We start from the raw sequence: 25,607 nt of genomic DNA, 5'->3' as shown, positions 1-25,607 counted from the left end.
AAACATCGTTGCTGCTTTGCCCTTTTCCTTTTGTTTTGTATTCTTCTGTTTTTCTCCACAGCTGCTAATTTAAGCCTAGATATTATGGGCCAGATTCAGGTCATGTGTCTGTATTAACTGTATTTGAGGGATTCAGCTGTGTCGAGTGTGCTTGCCTTTTCAGTCGATGCAGCAGCAAATCCAGTGTCCCAGTCTCACTGAGCTCAGTGACGCCCTTTTTTGCCCCTCAGTGCAGGATCTGTTCCTGTGTAAGGTTACATTTTTAATTAAAAGCTGAAAACAGGAGGCAGCAGCCTTTGGAGGAAGGCTTTGTATGTGACTGGCCTAATGAGTGAACAGCTGAGTTATGTAGTTAGGTTTCTAAGTCAAATAAAGCCAGTCTGTAGACTTGGTTTGGAAATGTCTAGAGAAGCAAACATCTGAATTAGATGGTAAGTGGCTGTGGCAGGAGAGTGGCAGGTCGTCATCTCACACTGCATTGTGCTGCTCTGTCTGCAGAAAAGCAGCTAAGTGGGAAAGACAGAATGGAAGGCTTTGCAAGAGAGATATAGTTCTTTGCACTCAATACTTACGTGTTGCCCTGGGGCTATGGCTAAGTACTGCTGAGTAGTAGTATTAAGCAATGTTAAATCTTCCTGCTTAGGAGAATGGCTTGATTCTTATATCTCTTAACCTCTTTTGGGAAGAGGAGCAGGGCAAGGGTGTGAGAGACAAAAAAAATTTGTATTTTTCAAACTATTTTTAATGCCTGTTTTCTTGATGTAATACAGAATATTTTCCTGATGGAGCTATGGAACAGATACAATGCTGAAGCTGCTCTGTTCATAGTTTTGTTTTTGAGCTTGCTTTTATGGAAGTCTGTCTTAATGTAAATCACAGTCTTGCCAATGGCAGCCTTGTTTGGAGAAATGTCGTGTTCGAGGACACGTTCTTTTCTGTGTTGATGGAAAAGCTGGCTGTGACCAAAAGCAGGCTGTCAGACATGGAGACAGGACACTGGTGACATGACGAGTGTAGATGAGAAAGCTCAGCCATCTTCCTGGTAAGAAATGCTGATTCCAAGGGAAAGCTAACGCTCCAGACTTTCTCTGGAATCCTTCTGCTATTGAAAAACATGCATCTTTGTCAAGAAAAGGGGTGGGGTTGGAAAGGCAGTAAGAGCATTGGAAAACAACTGCTAGCATGGAAAAATGAGTTCAGGCTGTGTAGATGAGTTCCAATTGCTCAATCAATTGCTTTGGCTGGGAGAAGACCACTGAGCAAACTGGTAATTGGTTCACAGGAATATGCTTCTTACATGTAACAGGCCTCCTAAAACTGGGAAATTTGCAAATGTGTTAAGGAAGTAGCCTTGCAGTACAGTGGCAGCACATAGTCTTGCCATGCTGGAAGGTTCTCTTCAGGTTGACTATGCAACTTGCGCTTAAGGCAGCAGCTAAATGCTGCACATCCTGTTTCTAGGTATGAAGCCAGAAAGGGCAATTTTGATCACCTTGCCTGAGCTCCCCAAAAGCCTCATTTCTGCATCAAAGTAAATTTAAATTTTGATCTATGACATTACTTTCGTAAATGTATTTACAAAAGCATCTAACCTGGAATTAAAATGTCACATTGTGGAGAATTCATTGCATTCTACAGAGGTTAATTATTTTGCTCTTTAAAAAGATTATGTTGGGGTTTTTTTCCCCAAGTCTGAAATAACCCAATTTCAGTTTCTAGATACTATGGTAAATATTTTCCTGCTAGGTTTTAAGAGACAAGCCTGCAAAATGCCTCCCTTTCAGTATTCCTATGCAGAGATCATTTATGTTATCTCTTAACCTCCCTTTCGATAAATTAAACAGATTGAGCACTTGGGTCTTACCCTATAAAGCATGAAAGCAAGAAAGCATCTTACCCTATAAAGCATTGACTCAAGGGGCCACAGTCCCCATGCAGTCAATTTATGAGGTAGCCTCCAGAGTTGAGTCAAAAATATTTCCAACTCTTTGTATCAAAAGCGAAGTTTCTTTAACATCTACTTCATGAAAAGATAAGGTTCCTCAAACAGAAGGAATGAATTACTAAGCAAGTTTCATCAGCTGTTTTTTGCACTTGAGTGCTTTAATTTTACTAACCAATTTTATTTCAAAATGCAGGATTTCTGGAATTTAATTGAATCCCCAAAATGTCATCAGAAAGTGACTTGACACAAATCACAAGGAATTGTCTATTAAATAAGTCATCATTCACTATTGTCTAGCAGAATCTGAAATTAATATACTGACATTACTTAAATATGTATATAGTGTATTCTCCTGGTTAACAAAAAGATATCACAGTTTTAGCGCAGACTATAATTAGCTGTAAATCAACTTGTCAGAACATTCCCAACCTATGGGAATTGACTAGGTAAAAAAGCAAGGTTTAAAATCAGTTACTTAAATGAAAATTCCCTGCTTGTTGGTTTAAATCACAATTAATTTTTTTGCTGTAAATCCCTTTGATTTAACTTATTCCATTCCATGTTGCAAAAAATCTATTCCCTTTCTCATTTTGTATATTTGATTCACATTCCTCTTTGACATCCAACAGTATGTTTCACGGCACTGACCCAGCTGTGCAGTCATGGTTATAGCCATCTGCTGAGGAATGTGATGTCCTGGTTGTTTTTTGATGTTGACTCTTCTGCATTGAAACATGCTATGTGGTGACACAGTGGTTCTCAGTAATGGTGACAGTGTTGCTCTGCCCCATAATACTGCTGCTGTTCTGCCAAGTTATCTTCCAGGAACCATCTTGGTGCTCTTCAGTTGACTTCATTACATGGCTCTACTAAATTGGGGGGGGGGGGTGTCCATTTTTTACCACAATATTGTGCTTTATGTCAGGCAGAGAGTGGCGAGTGGCAATGCTGACACAGACTGCGGGTATCACAGGGAATGCCACTACTGCCTGTTGCACTGTTTTAAGTCGGAGATACACTCACCTGCTTAAAAACAGCATCTGCGGGTATATTTACATAAAGGGAGGGGGGGAGTTTGCCAGAACTCTAATGGCAGTGAAATAATTTATCATCCCAGTCCAGAATCACCAAAGTCACAGTCTGTTAGTGAAACCATGTTACTGGACATATATTACACAGTTACAAAACAAACCTATTAATTTTTGATGCATAATATAATACACAGTATTTCCAGTAATGCCCAGGTTTTCCTTCCAAAGTGGTGGAAAAGAACTGAAGGGCAGGGTGATGAGAAAAAGCTTTGTAATTCAGGTAGCTACAAGATGCCTGTATTTCCCCCATTCCTCATGCTGATTAAACTTAAGAGAAGAGGCTCAAGAGAAAGATTCGTAAGCCAATTGCGAGTGGTCTTTTTTCATTTTCAATGTAAATCTTTTTTTTTTTAATATTCCCATGACATAACAGCAAAACTAAAAAGACTTGATGATTTGGAATCTTACATAGGATTAGAACTAAGTGTGGTGCAAAGATGAATGGCCCACCTCATTTCATCATGCTAGTTGTGAAATGTAAGTAATATTCTAACAGTATGGTATACTTGATTATTAACTTTCTCTTCTGTTTTAATCATCTGAAGTAGTATCAGTAACTCAGGGATATTTTAAAAATACTATTTTTATCTTGACAGGTGTAATTTCATTGAAAATGCAGCAAAAGCCTTGTCTGTCTTTATCTTTCATCTTCCAATGTGGTCTCATTTTAAATAAAATATGTCTATGGTTTTAGTTGGAGTTTAAGTCCAGGCAGATTAATTTAGAATCAGTTTTAATGGAGATACTGGTCCTACTCAAGGGCCTCCAAAATAGATTGCAATAAATCAGGCAAGATGAAATACTGGCAAAGAAAAAAGATGATTCTTACATGCTAGAGCACAAGCTTGGGAACCAAGCTGATGGGCTCATTAAAAGATTAGCTTAAATCCAATATCAAACAGTTTAAGATTTGCTTAAACTTTACTTAACTCTGCAAGATCATTAAAGTGATTGCTGTGGAAACTGCCCAGGGTCTCTGAGATGTCAGGGAAGTCACTGTGCTTCAAGAAGGACAGAATCCAAATCCACAGCAGGACACCAGACTGGTGATACGTATGTGCAGCCGAAAGCTGGAAGTGCTGTATTGTAACTTGTTCTGTTTCAGTTTCAGTTACTCTGCCGTAGTGTGCCATGGTGTAAATATCACCTCAGTGTCATATGTGAAGTGTGAAGGTTGTTTTTGTGTGTGGTGTCAAAACATATTTGTCCAAAAATGTGCAGAGTTCATAAGTAATCCATGTATACCTTCTGCAGAAAAAGTCTCAGGCATTAAAAGCAGAGCAGGTAAGAGAGGGTCAGGGTACTGTAGATGTTTCAAAACATGGCCTTGTGTCTTTCCGAAGAGTTACCTGAAAGGAGGAGAGAAAATTGTAAACATGATCACAAATACAGAAATCTCTACAGTGAATTCAAAAGGAAGGAGATGTGGTTGTAAAACATGTCCAGCTTCCTAATAAAATAGAAATATCATTGAAAGTGAACAGGATGCTGCTATCCAAGCCAAATTAAGTCTGAACACTGAAAAAGTATACTTTAGAAAGTCAGAAAGGTCAAGGTTCATGGCTGGCGGGCCACCTCTCTAATTTCCATGGGAATACCTAAAGAAAATTGTCCAAAGAAAACGTCCGCAGCAACTGGGACATAGCTTGGAAAAAAACACTAAAAGCCAAATGTCCCAGAAGAATCCTTTGAGAGCGTAAGGGGAGGCAGATGGATTGGGTTTTGTCAATATTTCTAATAAGTCAGTCAACTTCCCGTAGCAAAAAGGCAGTTAATGAACTATGGAATAGTTTACAAGTCAGTTAATATTTTGAAACTAAACAGCAGCCTTTTGCAAGGAGCTACTACCTGGAGTAACTAAAAATAATACTTTGTGTCACATTTACAAAAACACGTGGATCTGGTATGGATTTTAGTGCGTAACCAGGCAGAAGGACATCCCACTCAAACTGAGGGCACCAAATTCAGCTTAAAAATACAGGAGATGGAGGAAAATACTGCCTTTGAATAAAAGGGCTTGGATTAATATCATAAAATTTAATGAAGTCGTGGAGACATTGCTTCAGAAAAGAAAAAGCTGCATTAGTTATGCCTCCAGTGAGTAAAAGAACAAAACAAGTGTTAGGGAAGAAAACATTAATGAAAGAAAGAAGTGTCAGTACAAAATGGTTAGGTTGAGATGGAGGATCTGCAGAAAAAAGATAAGTGAATGCAAATTAAAAAGAAGCCGATCAAATTCAAAACCAAAAGCATATAGCCCATAGAATGCGTCAACAGAGTGATGTGCTGAGTGAAACCTGGGGAATAAGATGCGTGCTACAAAATGCAAATACATCCATTGCATTGTTGAGATGGATATTGAAACTGCTCAGGAGACCAACAGGCTGGGAAGCTCAGCTGGCTGTTTTATAGGTATGAATATTTGGAATAAAAATGTTGCTGCTTATGTTGGGTTATAATTCAGAATTGATCAAAAAGTGTGAACTCTAGGCTGCAAAGGTGAGGAAATAGGTTTTCCTTTCTGTGAGAAAGTGCATTGTAAAATAAGACAATTCCACTGCAGTTCTTGACTTTGGCTTTCGCTTAATAAATAGGTCTGGAGATGTGGCTGAAAGACATTTGTCTTTAAAAACAGCTAACAAAGGAGAAATACAGGAAGCCGACAGCATCAGGTGTAAATATGTATGGTTTTTGAGCATGTTGGATCAGGATTTTTTTAATGAGCTTCCTGCAGCGCTCATAGCATTGTGCATGAACCTCCTGTATGTTCTATCACTGCTCAGCTAGGCTCCTGTAAGCAAACAACAGCTTTGAGATGGCACCAGTCCCTCAGAGGCAGACTGCAGTTAGTTCTTCACAATCCAGCCTATTGCTTTGTCTCCATCCAATCTTTGCAAAGCAGGCTCAGAAAACAAACAAACAAACAAACAAAACCAAGCAAACAGGAAAGATGTTAAAAGGAACAAGGAAGTTGCACTATCACAATGGCAAGTTTCAAGTTTCTAATAACAAGTCATTTGAAGGGAGTCAGTTATAGGAAAGAGGAAAGGAGATAAAGTAGGGAAATGAATTGTATGTGGACAGACAGTCTGCATGCTGCAGGGTAATGACAAGCTGTGAAATCTTAAGACCTCAAATATAGTTCTGGGTTTTTTAACAAACACACAGGGACAGAGTCGTGAGCACTCAGAGTGCCACCCACCAAGGGATAAGAAACAGAGTGGGGGAGATGCAAGCCATGTAGGAACAGAGGGGCACTGCTTTAAGCAGACCTGCCGTTGTTTGTTATCTTTGGTGAAACCCTGCCTTGTGAGGAGAGAGCTTGTATATAACTCGCTGATTAAAGGAAAGAGGTATCTAATTTGGGATTAAGAGAATTACTGAAGAATTTAATAGTAAAAACAGTTGCTAGAGCAGCTATTTCAACACAGCTCATACAACTGGCAGCCAAACTGCTTCCATTTTTTAAGTAGGTGACATATTTAATTTCTCTGCACAGAAATTTCTTAAACACACATCAAGAGAATATTCAAAATTCTAGAGGGTTTTGTCCAACTTTCTGTCCCATGAATTCACCTAAGGCTTTTAAGTTGCTTTTCAACTGTGACACTTTAGAAAGTCACACTTTGGCTATGTTAATCCATGTTGAGTAACACCTTACTCTGCAAATAGAAGCTAGTACAAGCCTGATCCATGGTGCAATCCATGGATGTCTCCCTGCGGACTGTCATCAGCAGTAGCTTTAGACTGAAATGTGATCACTATTAAAGGATATTCCTTAATTTCTTTCCTGTCTGTGTCAGTCTGGTAGTACTTTCATAAAATACGATTAGGACTTCTTTCCCCCCCAGGAACTCTGCCCACCAGTGTTAGCGGTCTCTCCATATTTTGGAGATCCTAGAAAAAGGAATATATGCTCTATATGTTCTTCTCCAGCCCATCCCATCTTACAACAGATATAAGTGAAGTAAAAGTAGGACTTCAAAATGAATGTAATTCAAGGATGTTGAAGAATTGCAAATGTTCAGATCACTAGCGGTTATGGACCAGTAACTTCAGAGCAAGCATGGAGCTAAAGCTACTGTCGTATGCTATTAGAAAAAAATAATTCCTGCTTTCTTAAAAGTCTTTACTCTCATCTCAGGCTTGGAAAGATTGCATTGTTCTAGCATTCAATAGTTATGTAAATTAGTGCTAATCTTGTCACTTAGCACCTATTGGAAATTTTCTACTAGAACAGTTCTTTAAAATATGGCATAAACAAAGCACAAGATGCACAGTGATACCGTTCTTTTATTGATGGTTATTTGGGAAAATCTGCATAAGCTACTTAGCATCTTTGCTACAGGTAAAGATGTCATGGATATGCCTGCAAAACTTTGTAGGCATGTGATGGGTGTTAGTGCATAGGCTACGAGTCACACTTTCAACAAGTTTTATTTTGGAGATAAATTAAATACACTAATGCATATGCTAAAACCTTAACCACGCCTTTGTGGTAATGGTCTCTGCTGTACTCGAAAACTTTGTCTGCCAAACGTAACTTAATCTGGCTATAAAGAGATTGACAGGACTCATACCTTCTGCTGGCTTCTGTCTGGTATCGCTGTGGCCTCCGCTAGTTGTGCACAAGCAGATGGGATCCTACAGCTGTTTGAATAAATATTAGTTTTAAAGAGTTATTCTGCTCTGATTAACCATTCAATGAGGGGGGAAATGGCAGGGGAGAGAGTGCCTGAGGAATCTCTGTTTCAGGCTTCTTGCCCAACAGGATTCATTTAAATGTTTAAGCGATGATGAGGTGAGGAGTCATGTAAACTGGAAGCTGTTCCTCAAGTCACCATCTTTTCTCCATGCACAGAGTAATTGATAGCTTATGCGTTTGCAACAGCTGAAAAAACGGAGCAGAACATGCAGGCACGTCCACTGTATAACATACGTGGGAAGCAAGAGGAGGAGAGTGTTAACTTTAATGCAAAGTGAATTATCTGGCTTTTTTGTTCCACTCCAGATGTAATTCTGCAAGGAGATTGGATCTGTGCATTAGATAGTCTGAGACAGCACCTTGAAAATTGGTAGCCAGTTCCAGCCAGGGAGGATGGTGAATGGGCTGAACAAAACCCAGCCCAGATTATCAAGTAAACCCCCAGGCCTGTGGGGGTCCTCGGATGTGAAGTTGCTGGCACTTTTTTTCATTTAAGGAAGAAAAATAGTTTTCCAGGTGAAGGGAAGTACAGTCTGTTGTAGATCATGACAAAATCTGGCAAGCAAAACCAATCTCAGCAGGATTTCACAGCTGAAAATCCATGTGAATGGCTTTTTGCTTGGATCTAGGTGTTAGCGTACTGTTGTACACACCCATGTGTCACCAGGCTTTGGTCCCTCATTTAGCATTTTTGTTACGAATTTTGGCTCCATCTGAGATACTATGTTTACTGGGAACTGAGATGTCTTCAGTATAAAAAGAATGTATTTTTAGAAGCATGGTATCATCAGTTTTTCCCCTTTGTTTTGCTTTCTTAAAGAGGTAATAGTGGTATGCTTTTGAACAGCAGTCAACCACCTAAAACAATAGCTGGGATAAAGTGAGTAGATTAAAGAACGTAATAAGTCTTTTTTTTTCTAAAGACCCTCAAACAACAGCACCCTTTCTACATTCAGTGATTAAAGATTTCCAAAATCAGTTAAAAGCTTTAAGGATCCCAGTAGCTGTGCTGAGAAAGCCTACGGCAACTTTGCTGCACATACTGTTTCTTACTGGGTGACTCTGGTAGTCCTCTAATTAGCTTTGTAAGGGTGTCTGAAGGCATCTGGATTTCTCACTGACTAGCAAATTAGGCTGAATTTCAGCTGCCTGAATACACCATGCTGGTTTTCAGCATTTTCCATAAGGATCTCTTTACTGCGTGGTGTGCAGCCTCCTCTGGAATGGCGAGTGGAAGCAGCTCGGAGGTACAGGCTGTGCTGCGATACTGACTGTGCCACGCTTTGTGGCAGAAAGCACAGAGCAGATTGGTTTGTAAGGAAAGGGAATTAAAAAAGCCAAATTCAATTAAGTCAGTTGAAATTGAGTTGGGGTTTACAACTTGAATTTTTAGGCCCAGATCCATCAGAGCACTTAAGCACCTGCTTTACCTTGAATCCATTTTGCTTTTCAATAGCAGTCATTTGCCTAGCTATCAGAGGCCTCCAGGAAACCTGGACTTCAACATGCATTGTAAAGCGTGGGGGAAGGATGTGGTAGGTACTTGGAGACATTTAGCTTTTTCACTCACTGCACTTTCTGTGGTTTAAATAATGCCTCTTTAATGTTCCCTTAATGCAATGCTTTTTGTTAAATACCCTTTAAATGATATAGGAAAGGTTATTTAATGAATAATCTGACTTTTTTCTTTTAAGAGACTTGTTACAGATCTTAACCTGGAATCTCTATAGTATTACTGAGGGAAATAACCTTAGTGCCATTTTGGTCTGATTTCTTTGTGTGAAAGACGACAGCTATCCCTTCTCTCTCATCACCAAACATCTGAAAAAGGCTGTGTTATTGAGAGATTACTGCAGTGGTCCTTGGTCTTAACAGAGATTTCATCAGAAACATTTTGCTTTTAATGGACAATGGAAAATGCTCAGCTGTCCATTATTACACTTCTTTGTACACAGTCTAAAAATATAAATGGAAATCATAATTACATCTGTAATTCTGGGTCCCAGCTGAAATCACTTTAATCCCAGTGTGGGAAAATAAATCAATACAGAATCCTTAACCCTGCCGTTCTTCTCCTTAGACATTTTGTTTTCAGTTGTACTAGTTTCTACCACAAGTTTTATAAGTTTTTCAAAGGACTTTAGTATACAGAGACCATTTTGCATCCTCAGAATGGTGTTGCTGCTTTGTGCATTTCTGACTTAGAAACTGTAATGTTCTTCTTGAGTAATGGTTTATGTTGTAGCTGTTTGTTTTACTTTTTGATCATGAGAAAAAGAGGAGGTTTTGAAATGTTGCAAAGTTCTTAAAAAGAAAATTCCATTTTCCTGGAAGTAGAATTACACTTATTTTTGTTAAAGAGGAACCCAAGTTAGCACTGAGATTTTAACACTGAGGTCTGCAAAAGATGTCACTGTCAACTAACTACAGGCTGTCTGGACTGTATTGTGCTTTTTGTCTATGGGATTCAAATATTAGGTCTGTCAAGGTTAAATATTATCATTGTTCGTTTTTTTTTTTATATCCACATCTTAAGTACAGGCATGCCATCGAGGGTTTTCTGTTTCTGAAACCTGCACCCTTCTGCAAACTTGCATTGGTTCGAGTTAGTTTCTGGGGAGAGGAGAAGAGGGATTGCTTTTATGCTGTAAGGCCTATGCAAACTGTTAATTGTCCACTAATTACAGCTTCCTCTGAAGCATGTGGTTCTGGTAGTAGTCAGAGACATGATGCTGTAATTTAGGGCATACTCTGCTACGTTGCCCCAGTTGCCATGCTGTTAATAAATGTAGATGTAGCAGAGGTGTGCTATTCATCTGGTAGCATCCATGTAGCAGAGGTGTGCTATTCATCTGGTAGAATGTCTTGTTTCTTAGTAATTGCATGTATGCGCCCCTCTCCAGATCATGATCACTCAAAAAGTGACAAACAAACTGCATTTTGGTCAGTCTTTTTCTCTGAATACCTGAAAGAGACATTTGAAAAGGAATTCTTCCACGTGGAGTGAAGCATTTCAGCAATCCACATCTAGTACTCAAGCTATTTGTTTGCTCTGTAAGGCTGTCAGGCCTTAACTTCCTGACTTCATTCCAGGATACAGATGTCTCATTCTCTCTGTGCCCTCGCCTCCCCTTTCAGATACCGTTCTCCAATACAAGAGCCTAATCCAAAACTCTTTGAAATGCTTCCATTGACATCCAGAGGGTTTGGCTGAGGCCGGATGAGTCTGGGGCACAAAGTTCCTCATTGCATTGAGTTATTCCCCCTTGTCAGTCTGGTATCTAGGCAGAGCATGAATCTCTTTCCATCTTTATTTCCCTCTGCAAAGTATCTTGATGGTTCTTTATGAACATGCCACTTCATGTCTATCACACTGCACAATCTGCAAATACTTAGAATGATATTGTAGCAGTGACCTTTATTGTTCATTAGTGAATCAGCAGCTTAGCTTACTGTGGCTTTAAATGAGCTTTATAAATTGGTTGTTGTTTTCAATGATGATTCCCTTGATTTGAACATACTAGAGCAAAGATAATTGGTTGATTCATCATGTAGAAGATTGTTCCAAGTTAGAGGGTATATTAATTTAATTTTTCTTCCCCCCTGAATCAAATTGAGACACGCTGTCTGAAATCTTTGCCATGTTCTCACCAGGTTCAGATCAGGAAGTGCTATTGCTTCTCTTTTTCTCAGCTGATGGCATGTATTAGCCTTCCTGGACCGAGCAGGGGTACGAGTCTGAATGTCCTAGTGTCCGTCGTAATTTCAGCTGAAGTTACTAACAACATCACGTCTTGCACGTAAGATTCTGCTGCACATGGTAGTCTTTGATACATGATGTATATATGTGTTCAAAAGATATCAAAGTCTATACTTGGTGGTGCTGTCCAAAGCTTCTCTTTATCTCCGTATTGGCTTGCCACTATCTTCTAACGGCTGTACTATCACTGCTCACAAAGGTATCACTAATTCCCAGCTGTTGGCATTGCTTTCCCATTGCTCAAGGATGCAGTGTTTTGGTGTGTCTTAAAAGCATTCTTTTTTTCTGTCTTCTGCTCCCTCTTCCAGCTTTAGCATCCTGATATCTTCTGTTCTGGGTACATGACTAAGCTGATATAACTGTGTTGTCACAGGCTGTGCTTGCTGTCTCTAGAAGGTTGCTGTGCTCCAGGAACTTTGCTGTTGCAAATTATATCTTGTCGTCTGGCATTCGGCATGATGTGCAGATGGCACAGAAGAAATTTGTTTAGAAGCTATATAATCTCCTCTATTACAAATGCTGGGGGGAATGCACACAGATCTGGGGTATTGATGACTGCATCAAAGAGCAAAGGGCACTGTGTGCTTCAGGGACCTTGCTAGTAAGTCCTGCTGGATGCATGGTGCTGCATCTGACCAGGAATGCATGGAAGGAAATCACATAGATCTGATGGTGATGGTTTTAAACTAAAAGAAGGGAGATTCAAGCTGGTCGTGAGGAAGAATTTTTTTACAAGGAGGGTGTTAAAACCCTGGCACAGGTTGCTCAGAGATGTGGTGGTTGCACCATCCCTGGGGACATTCAAGGCCAGGCTGGATGTGGTTCTGGGCAGCCTGATCTAGTTGAGGATATCCCTGCTCATTGCAGGGGGTTGGGACTAGATGACTTCGAAGGGCCCTTCCAACTCAAACCATTCTGTGGTTCTACGATGGTGTCTCATGTCATTTTGGATGGGAGACCTTGTTTTAATTTGTGAATGGACCACATAACTTGTGTATATACGTATAAAGACATTAAAATTAGCACCATATATGTAAGTAAAATCTCTACCTATACCCATGAGCCTGGGTTACAACGGTTGGGATCTGTTCGTGCATTTGCTGAATGCTGCATGGTTCAGGTCTCAGAGCAAAATTACAGTGATGTATTTGATACTGATGGCGTGTGTGTGTCTCATTCACACACAGCTATTCTGCAGGGCATGTTGAGGGGGTGTTTGAGGAACCGATGAGATTCACGGCTGTGTCTCACTTCCCCAGAATCTGCTTCTGCTACCAGAATCTGGTGCGCTAAACCCTCCTCATCTGAACAAGTCAACAGCCTGTCCCAGGCTGCCGCCTCAGAGAATGGCAGGGACTTTGTAAATAGAGGAAACAATTGAATGATAAGTTCACACTTCAGCACACTGCTTAACAACCTGATAACAGTTAATTACATACAGTATTTTTAAATGCAGCAACAGGGAGATAACTCATGCGGAGGTGGAGCACAGGCACTTGGGCCTCATGACTGAAGGTTAACCTCTTACTACCCATGCCCCTAAAGAGCCCAGTGGCCTGCAGCTCCAGATCTCACCAGCTTTGATCATTTACTGGCTAGCAGTGACTTCAGGGCCATCCACATAGCATTTTCCTCAGCTGCAGGTAGGGGTAAGGGGAAACTGAGCTCAACCCCCCAACTTGCATGGCCTCACTCTGAAAGAGAACCTGTGTGCTGGTGACTGGGAAAGGCAGGGTGGTAAAACAGGGGTTGTCTCCACCACAGGCAGCAGGTAGAGCATGTCCAGCCGGCAGCCGCCCCGCTTGCTGCAGCTGCACTGATGTTCGTGTAACTGTAGAAGCTCTGAAGGAAGAAGCCAGCATAAACACAGCTGGAACGGGCTGCAGTCGCAGGGCGCTCCCGGCCGTCTACGAGCCACAGCAGCTGCAATCAGTGCTACTGCTCTCTGGGCACCGGGTGGGACGTTTCCGTCTCTCCCAGCCCAGTGGGATTGAGGGGTTTGACCCTGGTTATTTAAAGCTCAACTTCAGGACATCTGCTGTCAGAGCACCCGCAAAGTTTGTGACTTAATGCAAGTCTAATTAACTGATTTGCCTATCCAAAATTGGAGATTTACACACTTCTGTAGAGGCAGCTGTAAAGTTAGAACTTCAGCTGTTTATCATGCCCTGAGCCTTTAAATCTCAATTATTAAAGGTGGTGTTTAATGGATGGCTGGAAAAGGGGTGGTTACCAGAGTGTTAATGGACTGTGACAAGCCAGGAAATGTATAATCTAATGCCTGTATAGAAATGAATGGTTCTAACAAAAGAAAATATAGGGGGGAGGATGTACTTACAGGCTGTTTGCACTCTTTAGGAGCAGTTCAGTACATGAGCAGTAGGGGAACAACAGGGACTGGAATACTGAAAATGAGCTGCTTGTCTTTAAGATACCCCTTGCTTCCAGAAATCAGCCATTATTTTCCTCTGGATCTTGAGCTTTGCCTTTGTTGCAAATGGGAAAATAGGGAATGGCACATTTCAGTGAGTTTAACAGAATGTCTGCACCCAGAAGGAAACGAAACGGAGGGAAAAAATAACCAGCTACCATCAGTTTCAAAACCAAATTCCTTTTTTTATCACACAGTAGGTTAGAGATTGGAAGGGACCTCAAAAGATCATCTAGTCCAATCCCCCTGCCGGAGCAGGAACACCTAGATAAGGTTACACAGGAACGTGTCCAGGCGGGTTTGATGCTCCAAAGAGGAGATCCAACCTCCCTGGGCAGCCTGTCATGTCGTACCCCACTGAGAAGAAGTTTCTTCTCAGTTAAGTGGAACCTCTGTGTCCAATTTGTACCCATTACCCCTTGTCCTTTCATTGTTTGCCACTGAGAAGAGCCTGGCTCCATCCTCTGACATCCCCTTTATATATTTATATACACTAATAAGGTCACCCCTATCTCCTCTTCTCCAAACTATGAGACCCAGCTCCCTCAGTCTTTCCTCATAAGGGAGATGCTCCACTCCCTTAATCATCTTAGTTGCCCTGCGCTGGACTCTCTCCAGCAGGTCCCTGTCCTTTTTAAACTGAGGGGCCCAGAACTGGACACAATATTCCAGATGAGGAAAATGCTTTTATTAAAGCATGGAGTTTGTACCATGCGAGGCAGAATTGACAGTCATGCTTCATCATGGCAGTGGGGGAAAATGCTGCAAGGAATACTTTAATTTAAATGAGAGATTCTTTGGACAAAAACAAAACCCAACCCTAAAAGCTTGGTAATAACATTAATAACCACTTCTCACAGGGTTTTACTAGCCCACTAAAGATCAGACAGCATGTTAAGATCCCAGCAGCTGAGTAGTGAAGAGCTGGGCCTGGCTTGTTACTACTTAGGAAGATTCTTTTAATGATTCCTGTTACTTGTTGAAAACTATTTGAGCAGCACAGCTGAATAAGCACCCTGCTTTAAATTCATTCCAGGTGAAAAAATGAGAATAGGATAGAAACTGGGTTTACATGTCTTTGAAAGCACTTTACAAAGCAGCATGGATAGCAGTAGTGCTATGAACTGGATAGGCAAAGGGAGGAGGCTTCCTTGCTGAGGAGGAGCTCTCCTGGTGCCTGTGTGATGTGTTTGTTTGTTTCTGAAGAGGAATTTTGACTATGGCAATGGAATTTCATTTATATCAAATTAAAATCTCCTGAACCACCACAGGACCTTTAATTTATACCCTTATAGCCTCCAGAAAAAGTGGAGATCTGCAGTAGAGGTTAGGGTGAGGCAAAGAGATGTGGGTAGTGTTTCTGGCTTCTGTACTGGGCCAGCGCTCAGGTCTCACCTTCTCTGCATCTCTCTCCCTTCTCATTGCTTGCCTGCTCTTGGGGTAAGTATAGCTGGCTCTCCTCAGGCAGCGATAGTGGGGCCCCCATGTCCATTGGAGCTACTGCACAGTAATGCAGTACAAATATTACCATAAGGGGGATTTCACTTTAGCATCTTGCCCCAGTGCTGGGAGTTCTGCATGCATTCAGTACTTCTTTGTATTAGAGTCTGTGTTGAAATGCAAAATTGATCTGAGAAGCATAAACATTTGCTTCTCTTGCTGGCTTAAGATTCATATATCCTTTAAAAAGAAGTTTTCTTCCCTCCAATATAACTTGGCCAGTATTGTCTCAGAAATGTGATGCAGGAGAGAAAAGGCCAAGAACTCTTTTAATCTGTAGGAGGAGCTTTCAGCCCCTGCTGATCTGCAAAACAAAAGACCAAAGGGACCTTAAAATCTAAGTGAGGTCTCTTCCCAACAGAGCATGGGGGTTCCTGAGCAACAAGCATGACTGCTTAGCATTGAGAGTAGGTTACCAATGCCAAGAGGTTAATGACTCACATGGTATTATGTTGTGTTGAATAATGAGTAACATATGAAATGACACATGTTGTAATGACTCGCTACTTAAAGTACCAATCTACTTAAGATCCCTCTAAGCTTGAAGAGATCACAGAATAGCGACATCTTGTTCAATAGGTGCCACTTTATTTTATGCCTCCTGGTAGAAGAGATGTACCATGCCTGAGAGCATATGAACAAAAAAGTGAGGAACTGAGTAGGAAGGATTATTGGGCTAGTTGTTTTGAATGCTTAATGGGCATTTATAGAGCACCGGCTACCATATTCGGGGTTTTGTTGCTCTTGCTTTGGGGGTTTTAATCCTGATTGTTGTAGTTCCTATGTTTGTAAGTTGAATTTAGAGAAGGAAAGAAAGGGGAGCTTTGCCTGCAGGATGGGATTATCAGAAGCTGGTCTGATATCTGTTGTGGAAAATAAACTAATGCTGGAGCAAAGGAACAACACGGTATTTAATGGTTTTGTTGCTGATTGAGGGGGTTTAATTAAATAGCAGTCTGAATTCTGATGTTAGCCAGTCTGTGACATAGTTTGTTCCATTATGGATTGAGAACAATCAATTTGATTGCGTGCAAAAGAGACTGTTCATGCTGTGGTAACGTAATCCTATAGTAAAGTTTTAAACCTGTCAGACTACTGTTTTCCTATCTTACTGTCTTACAGCTGTTTCTTCAGTCTGCTTATCTGCATGGAAAGCTAGTATCAGACTAAGCTTTATGCTTGTTCCTAGATGTAAAAACAAGAGGGACACCTAAATATCTCCAATTGCTAAGAACTGCCCAGGGAGAGCTGCTGGGGCCCAACATCTCTCAGTATGTAGCCCTGGACATTTGCTCTCCAGCTGCTTTAAGGCTAGACTTCAACTAGAGTAATGTAAACCTGTCTATGCGCTTACCTTCCTGGACTGTAGTGCTTTTGGTGTTTGTTTCTAAATACTCCAAGCCATGGTACTGTAGAGAAAGAAAAACTACACACAGAAGCTCTCATGCACAGGGCAGTCCAGGCCACTGTTAAGTTTCGCAAAACTGATTGCAAGGGAATAGCACTGGGCCTGCCTACACTGCATCTGAGACATACTCTTGCTTGAATTCCAAACAAACTTGTATGGATCCCTCCTTCTCCAAATCCAAAGCAAATATGAATTCTTTTAAAAAGGGGAGAGAGAGGATTTTCTGCTTTTTCCTCCCCCTGCCCCAGAAACTCAGGTCATGAAATGATCGTTATTTTTATGGGCCTGCAAAGCCTATAGAAGTCAAAGCTATGTAATATACATTGCAGAGTGTTCTGCTAATCCAGTCCAACCGCAGTCGTGCCTGGCCCAGGGATGAGGGTCTGGTAACTGGAAACCTGACACTGAAGGAATTCCAAACACAGTCCTCAAACTAAAAACAGCTCTCTCCGCATGGCATGTGCTACATGAGAGCCAGGGATTGCATTCATTTACGTTATCTGATTTTTTTTACCCTTGTATTGTTGATAAAAGAACAGGAGAAGAAAGCACCTTCACCAGCTCAGCCCATAAATAATCTGTGTGTGGTGTGTTTGAGGTTAGTACGACATTGTTAGACATCTGCCTTCTGCTGAGAGGTACAAGCCTCTCACACAGACAGCAGCCACTGAGCACTTCCTTGTGCTGCAGATTCTTTGCAGCGCTAAGATACCAAATTTGATTTCCAGTGGCTTTTTAAATGCAAACCCCATCATTGTCTATGGGAAGTATTGGTCTGAAACAGCAAAGAATATTTGTTAAAGGAGTATCTCTCCTATCAAGATTCAAGACGGACTTTAATGAAGCTCAGAGTCATGCAGTGATTTGTTTTGTAAACCTGCAGTGATTTAACTTTTTATATTTCTTTTTTAGTTATATGCACACTGAATATTAAGCAACAGAAGTTCTTAGTGCCACTAACTACAAGCAGCACTACGATGTCTGTAATACTGTATCTGAAGGGATAGGGACTGCGTGGTCTTTTCAGTCAGTGTTTTTAGTCTATGTTGAGAAAAGCTTTATAAAGACACAGTGTAATGTATTTGATACTGTAAGATTGTTTGTTTGCATAATTTATTTCTTACATCAGCTTCTCCTTTCTTCTTTAAAAGTAGATCCTCCTGGCGGAGAACAAACAGCATGCAATCACGATGCATACAATAGAGTTCTTCAGTGAGAATCTGGACACAAGATAGGACCTTATTGCTTTCTCCTGTTCTTTAATCACAGCCTGAGCTGCCTGATGCCATCACCCAGAGTCTCTGCATGTCTTGCTTAGACATGAAAGAGGCTGCAACCAAATGTGGGCTTTCCATTTGCCATTTAGTCTGTAGTTGTCTTTGAAGTATTTCAAGAAGTACTCCCTGACAAAGTAAGAATGCAGTTTTTCATGTGAGATTATATCCCTTGCAAAATATTCCCCCAGCAGCGAGAAGGAGACAGTGATGTAAGAAGAGAGCATTCCCTTCCTTGCTTTTTACTAGGTACTAAGAGGGTGACCTCTGTGATTCTCCCTATAGAACAGAGGCAAGAAAAACTCTTTGTCATGATGAAATCCAAACCCCCAATGTGATGGGGCACAGCGTGAACAGCCAGACTGTCATTTTGCTTTCCTTTCAGAAAACCCAAGCATGTGTCTCATGGCTGATGTTAAAGGTGACCTGCAAATGGGGGTTAACAATGAAACACAGTAAACCTGAAATGAAATGATTTTTTCTGGTTGTTTTTTGAAGCATCAGATATTTAGGCCAGTCTACCCTGTGAGATTCTGCACAACTGAAGAATTACCGAAATCGGAGCTTAAAATAGAATAAAAGGGAACTGCAGAAAGCAATAAGTGGTTTAGTTGGAGTTTTGAAACCTATAGATACTGGTTTAACTTCAGTAACTAAATAACATTTTGGGTAAAAGAAGCCTTTCTTAAGTGTTACAAATCCTTTGGTTCAGTTTTAAATAAACCCAGAGGCTCTTAAAAATTGTGCAGCAAAGCCAGAAAATACTAGATTTTATATTCTTTGTGCTTAGAAGATAAATAAAGGGGGGGGAACAAACCTACTTCAGGCTTTACTTGTCATAGAGGAAATAACAACCCGTATACTGTTAATTGAACATCAGCAACAAGTTAGGTGCTTTATTTCGACAAGGCTACTTTGTGCTCTTAAAGCTGAAAACCAATCACAGTTCTTAACTTGGTGAATCATTTAGAAGATAAACCAGCAGAGCTGCTAATCAGCATATGAAATTATGTGGCAAAACACATGTGAGATCTCTGCTTTCTCTGCAGGGCAAGGTGAGATTTAGCTTCCTCACAATAAAATGAACATTTTAAGGGGGTACCCTGCCCATGGCGTTTTGGGGGAGTGCATTTTTGCACTGCTCCATCAGTTTCACTCCTTTCTTGAATCTGGTGCTTCTGCCTCCCATCCTTCCATTGCTGGCTTCAACAGCAGCCTCGCTTTCAGCTAGACCCACATCAGTGATGCCTCGTCCAGTGGGAGCCAGCAGAGTTAACTATCAGCAAAACTACTTTCTGAGCTCTGAGATCAGTTCCTTCCCAGGATGTTGTGTCAGCTTCCCTACCTTCTGCCTGCCATTAATTTCAGTGGGCCCCCAGGTCAAACAACTGCCCAAAATCTGGAAAACAGCTGATGGTCAGAGCAGCTCCTACTCAGCATGTCCTCTCAGAGGGCACGCTCCTGGGCTGGTCCTTTTGAGTGGCTGGACCTGCTTGACCCAATTTGTGGATTTTTGATCATTCCCTTGGGTCATTGATTTTCCACTTGAGGTTATTGGTTTGACCCCCAAACCGTGGGTCACTTGGGAGGTGTGATACAGCCCTGTGAACTCTGAACTCATCAGGAGCCAACAAAAACAGGGAGGGAGGGGAGAAGAATTTCATTAGCCCTCTTCAGAGGTGGCAATGTCTGCCGAGTGAAAAGGCAGGGGCTGTTTGGCTTCTTGTAGAAACAAGCACAGCATCTACAAGGGGCTGCCAAGTAGAAAGTGTTTGCTTTGAGTTGTTATGGCAATTTGTTTAAGGATAAACAACAGCATATACTTTTACACCATGAGCTATCAAGTGAAAATGGTGCTGCTTCAGAGGAGACCTGTTCTTCCTGACAGGAACTGCCCCCAGTGTCCCGGACTTACTCCTGATCATAACAGCATTTCTACAGCCAGAGCTTGGTATCTGTAGGTTTTCCTTCTGCCTTAAAAAGGCTGACTTTGTCATGGTTAATTTGACTCACTTGGGAAAGGAAGGGCTGTTTCTTCTGTGTTGTAAGACTTGTTAGATGGTGGTTCATGTCAGTGGTTCATGGAGACTCCCCAGGCTGGTTGATTGCACTGTGAGCAGTTCCCTAAGAACCAGACTTCACTGGGTATGGCTGGTAGTTGGGGAAGAATGAATCCTCAGGAAATAACTTGGCTTCAACATGCAGTGCTGGTCATAAGGGGAAGAAAAGTGTTGTCACTGTAGCATATGTATCTGCCTGCGTGTCACCTGCTGGGATCACCAGGGAAGTGAGCTGGAGAATGTGGTGCAGCCATGAGGTTATCTGTCATGAAATTTCCTCCAGTTTTGGGCACTTATCACTGTTTCCTGAGGTTTTACTAATGCAAGAGTTCTGGAAATCGTTGGTTCTATCACTGCTTGTATTATCGCCAAGGCTGCTAAAACCCTTGCATGCCTTCTGTCTTTCTGGGGCTTCCCTAAAGGATCCATGTAAAGCTGATTCAAGCCTTGTCTCCATGTACAACCTCTCCCAGCTGCTAAGCCCTGACTTAAACACTCAAGAATGATGCCATCTCTAGGTGTTTCATACTCAGAGAAGGCAAACTGGTGCCTGAACATTGATTTTTTTAGAGGCAGATTTTTCCCTTCCATTATGTTCCTCTGCTGTTTATCTACACAATCAAATGTATTTGCTCTCAGTGAACCAGTGGTGGATTTACCTTTGTAGCGCAGGCAACAGCAATGAAGATCTGATGGCACAAGCTCAGCAGCTTGGGTACATGCTTCAGGTCTAGTGTGCTTGTGCTCTGATGCCTCACTCCACTGCACAGTCCTAGGTCAAAGCTGCCTGAGTGCACTACTCTCTGCACAGTAACAGCATCTGCTAAGAATGGGACCAGCTGAGTTTTCCTAGAAACAGCTCTTTTGGCTAGATGGCAAAACACTGCAGCATCCAGACCTCCTGCGTGAGATGTGGGATGAGCTGTGTGCTGAAGCCTCAGTAGATGACGTTGATGGCTCAGTCCTGTTCTCCAGTCATTTTCATACCAATTAGTTTTGAATTTGTTATTTTAGAGTAATTCAATTTTGCAGCCCAAAAGCTACCTGGCTCTTCAGTGAATTCTGAATCAGGTTCCAAGCTCAGTCCTTTTTTAATGTGATCCACAAGAATTTGATTGACTATAGCTGCCAATGAGAACTTCTTATAAAATCTAATATGCAGGATTTTGAGCATTATCCTTATATTAAAAGGTGATGGGTGTAGGTTTGACACTTGTTTCTATTGGTTTGCTGCTTGACACAAAGCAGTTCCTGCCATCGCAGAAGCCTTTTATGATTGGAAGTGCATTTTTGCACACAGAGGAACTAAAAGCTGAGTGTGATGGGACTGACTAGTGAACAAGTCATTGTATAGGAATACATGGAGCAACACTTTGGCCTGCTGTGGAAATTAGGCTTTCCTGCAAGGCGTAGGTGTGTGAGCAGAGACAGCAGTTGTCTCAATGCATATGGTTAAGAGTCCTTTTAGTATCTCAGAGGGTGGCTTCAGGCCCTTCAGCACTCTGTCTGGACTGTCTCACAAGGAGGGGGGAGAAGGGGAGGCTGGGAGTGCCTGTCTTTTATAATGTTCTGTTTTTAAAGCAAAAAGTCCCTTGGGAGCATAGGGTCCTAAAAGTCCAAGGCCTGGAATTCTTCCTTTTGCTCTTTCCATTTTAAACAGGAAACATTTGCACTAAGTTATTCCAGGGGGAGAACTGTAGGTTCATTTCAAGGCAGATAATGTTTGTTCATTGCCTATGTCCATGATTTACCCCATGGGCTTAAACGAGTGCAGCAGAAAACCACATGTTTTGTTTTACTTCATGCAAAACAAGTTCCAGTGAGTCTGGGAGCCCAGATTAAGAAAGGGGGAGCATGCTTGTAAAATCTCTGTGTGAACAAGGGAGTCGTTGATCAATTGCGAACACCTGATCTGCTGGACCAGAATGATGGCTTCTATATTAAATCTATGCAAAGAATATTTAAGCAGTTGATGAGTTCAGTCTCAAAGCCACAGAGCAGGTGTAATTGATTTATACTTTTAGCCCCTATTTGGGTCAAAACCCTGTTGTCTTCCTTCAGCTCTCACTCAGAGAGAAGTTTCCTCTGCAGTCAGTAGGAGGCTTTGCCCAAAGTGCAAAGACATTTGCAATCAGACTGGCAAAAACTCCTAATTGAGTTGAACTTTTGGGGATGCTCTGGTGACATGTCTGTAAGAACAATTATTTTTGCCATTTGAAAAGTATCACAAGTTAAGGTGTACTAGGAAAAAATATCAATGCTTCATTAGTGCAAATCATGGAATTAAGATGCAGAAAGCTACAAAGAGGTCTCCATGGCGCATCCCCAGGGATGACATGCTCACATGTTGCTTTTCTCATGAACTAGAGCTCATCAGGTCCATACTGATGCAGATAAGTTACAGGGCTGTTGTAGTATCAGGCTTTCCATATCACAGGAGTTTTTGAAACCCCATTGGCAGCTTGCCCATTAAACACAGGTAACATCCCTAGTCTTTCTTCCAAGAGTTCCAGTTTTTGCAACTGTGGTGTTTGGGAAGTTGTACAGTCTGACATGTTAGGAGGAAAAAATAGTGGGAAATGGCTTGGAAAGCATGAATATTTGTGCATGTAAAGCTCACGGGATTTGCAGTTTTGCAGACCCAACTCATCTGTTTATCCTCAGGCTAGATAAGATTCAGTCAAACATGCATTGTTTAAAGGAGCTGTGTTTCCATTATGGCAAATGGATCAGAGGAGGCTGACTTTGGGCACTGAAGGGCTCCAGTGCTCCGCCATTGTAAAAGGGCTGTGATGTGCACTGGACCTTTCCTCCAACATCCTGGGTGTCACAAACTTTCGTAGCACGCAGGTGGGAGGCTCGTTACCCTTCAGAAGTTCTTTTGATTCATCTGGACCTGTCATGCTTGAGGTGGCATTTCCTTTTCCAAGGTAAACGTAGATTGTGAGTACAATAACGCGTCGCTGGGCTAGCAGGCTGCCTTTTTATGTGCTTCATTATGTTTTTTCCTCCTCAGGCGTGGACCTGCAGAGCCACTGGAATATTTAACAGGGCCACGAGTAGTATACAAAGAGAGAGATCTTCCTTACTACCAAGGAGGACAGCCTGTCATCCACCCATCTAAGGGGAACTACGTCCGTGTGCCAGACACAAGAGTGGCAGAATTGAGGTACCCCCAGTACTACCCAGGCCAGCCCATCACAAACCAGCATAAAGGACCCCTCCGGCAGGATGTGCCACCTTCCCCTCCTCAGTCCCACCGTGCACCAGCGTATAATGAAATTGTCCGACACCGCGGGACCGGTCCAGAACAGTACCAGTACAGGCAACAAGATCCCAGGCAGAAGAACCCCATGACTGCAGCTGTATAGCTACACACTGGACTTGCTAGCACAGCTCGGGAGGAATCCCATCGGACATAATATCCTGGTGGAGTTGTTCCTAAGCGTAGCTGCCTGTAAGAGTGGCACACGAGACCTGGAGTCATTCTTACTGAGCTGGGCTCAGCGTAGGTGCTTTCTAACAGGCAGACTAAAGCCACATGAGGTACGATGTGTTTTGAGTACATGAGGTACCAGACAGTTGAGTATTTTTTAATTCCTTTTAAAAATAGACCGTGGCTGCTGTAAAAGAAGCGCAACACTTAATACACCTCAGGGCTATTTACCGAATCCAGTTACACCTATACAGTATGCAGCTGTCTGTATATACAAAGGGCAGTGGTGTCACCAGAGTTTACTTCAGAGTGCTGTTGTAGAGCCTTTAAGTAGGAACACAGCATGCAATAAGGACTTTGTGCGGAGCTGAGAATCTTGTGTAATCCAGTGTGCGTTGACAAGGGACTGCCACAGAGGTAGTGGCCACATTCCAGGCACGTTCAGACCAGCAGCGCTGTGCTATAAGGATGCTGCAGATTTGTAATCTGGCCTGTCTTCCTCTTTCTGTTTGCTGGTGGCAGCATTTATCTTGTAGCCTTCATTTTTTGCAGGTTGTGTAGCAAGATTTTGCTCTTGTTGCAGCTGCTGCATTTAGAGTAAGACAAAAAGCTTTACCCACCATTCTTGGGCAGGCTCGCAGAGGACAGGGCAGCCAGCCACCCGAGAAACGTGTGTCTGTACGTGTGTGCACTCATGACTGTTTCTTCATTATACAGTATGTTCTCTTCAAATGTAAACCCTGGAGATCAGATCCTCAGCTGCTGCCAGCTCTTGGGGTTTCAGTAGAGCTGGCCTACAAGAAGTGCCTGAGCAGATGCTGGCAGACATGAGCTCCATGATTCATATTAAGTTACTGCATCAGGTGCTGCCTTGGCTCCAGCAGGAGCCCCGCCACAGCCAGGTTACAGCACAGTGCCAGCAGCAGCGTGCCCTGCCCTCACCAGCCTTGCTGCCCCGGGAAGGAGCCTGTCAGTGCAGGGCCACCTGAAGTCCCCCCAGTGGAGCTCAGCCTCAGCCGGTGCCAAGTGCCAAACTACTCAAGTTCCTGCAGCCAGGGGCCATCAGGCCAGTGGGGAATGTTATATGCAGCAGTGCGTAGGAAGAGAGAAGGTGTGGATGAGAAGAGGGGCCAGCAGCACAGCAGAGCTGGAGGGGGGCACAGGGTGGTGGGGTTCGTGCCATCTGTTTGCCCCACACAGCCTGAGCTTGCTCTGCTGCCAGCCAGCCTTGGGGAGGTCAGGAATGCATGTCCTCAGCCACAGGGACCTGTGCTACTGGCCCAACAGGGCCATGGCTGTGCAAAGCTTTGTCTCAAGGGATTTGTCACGGGGAAACCATAGAGTCTTGTCACCTAGAAATACATTTTGAGAAGTTTCCAAGTGCCCTTAACTCCTTGACTTCTGCCTTGATAGCAGAGTGCTATTAAGCCATTTGGGCTCCTCTCCTCATCAGGGAGAGGCTGTGACCTGGCCACGCGTTAAGCTCAAGGATTTCTTTGATGTCTTTTTGACACCTTTGGTATGCAAGAAATTCAATCACGTAAGTCACTTCCCAGGTATTAAATATCACCAGCAAGGTTTGTCCTGCTAGGATCATGTCCCTTTCCTAGATACCCCTGGGAAAAGGGCTTGTTAGAGCAAGAGTTCTGGAAGGCCCAGAGCATGGTTCTCATCAGGAGCCACCACCAGTAATGGCCCTGATGAGAAGCAGTGTTTAAACCCAGCCAACGTTTCTTCTGTGCTGCTAATGCCGGTGAGAGACTGGCATAACCCTGAGGCCTGAGGAGCACATGTAGCTGCCCCGCAGACTCTGTCATTTGCATTCACACCAATCTGTACCCACCAGCCAGGCTGGGAAGCAGGGGAGAGGAGACAGGTTTGGGGTAGTGGGAGAACATCTCCATGATTCAGACGTAGGGCTGGACTCCCTAGGGCAGGGGCAGGCACAGCTCTAAATCCAGTCAGGAGGAAGCATTGGTGGGAGGGAGAGAGGGAGA

At 42.5% G+C, this 25,607-nt stretch overlaps 1 protein-coding gene across 5 annotated transcripts in view; it reads left to right on the top strand.

The window, feature by feature from the left end:
- PARD3B (par-3 family cell polarity regulator beta) overlaps window positions 1–25,271 on the top strand; it is a 415,652-nt gene extending 390,381 nt beyond the window's left edge. For all 5 annotated transcript variants that reach the window (XM_061378222.1, XM_061378232.1, XM_061378213.1 and 2 more), the window contains one exon: window positions 23,191–25,271. In XM_061378222.1, the coding sequence (XP_061234206.1) occupies window positions 23,191–23,545 (355 nt within the window). In that variant the 3' untranslated portion in view covers window positions 23,546–25,271. The remainder of the gene's footprint in view (window positions 1–23,190) is intronic.
- Window positions 25,272–25,607: the final 336 nt, after the last annotated feature.

This window comes from Neopsephotus bourkii, unplaced genomic scaffold (genome assembly GCF_033783945.1).
Source record: "Neopsephotus bourkii isolate Nb327-2 ecotype Australia unplaced genomic scaffold, CSIRO-AGI_Nbou_v1 NB_196, whole genome shotgun sequence".
NCBI lineage: Eukaryota > Metazoa > Chordata > Aves > Psittaciformes > Psittacidae > Neopsephotus > Neopsephotus bourkii.
Note: the sequence above shows the minus strand (reverse complement) of the source record. Positions and strands in the feature narration are given on the sequence as shown.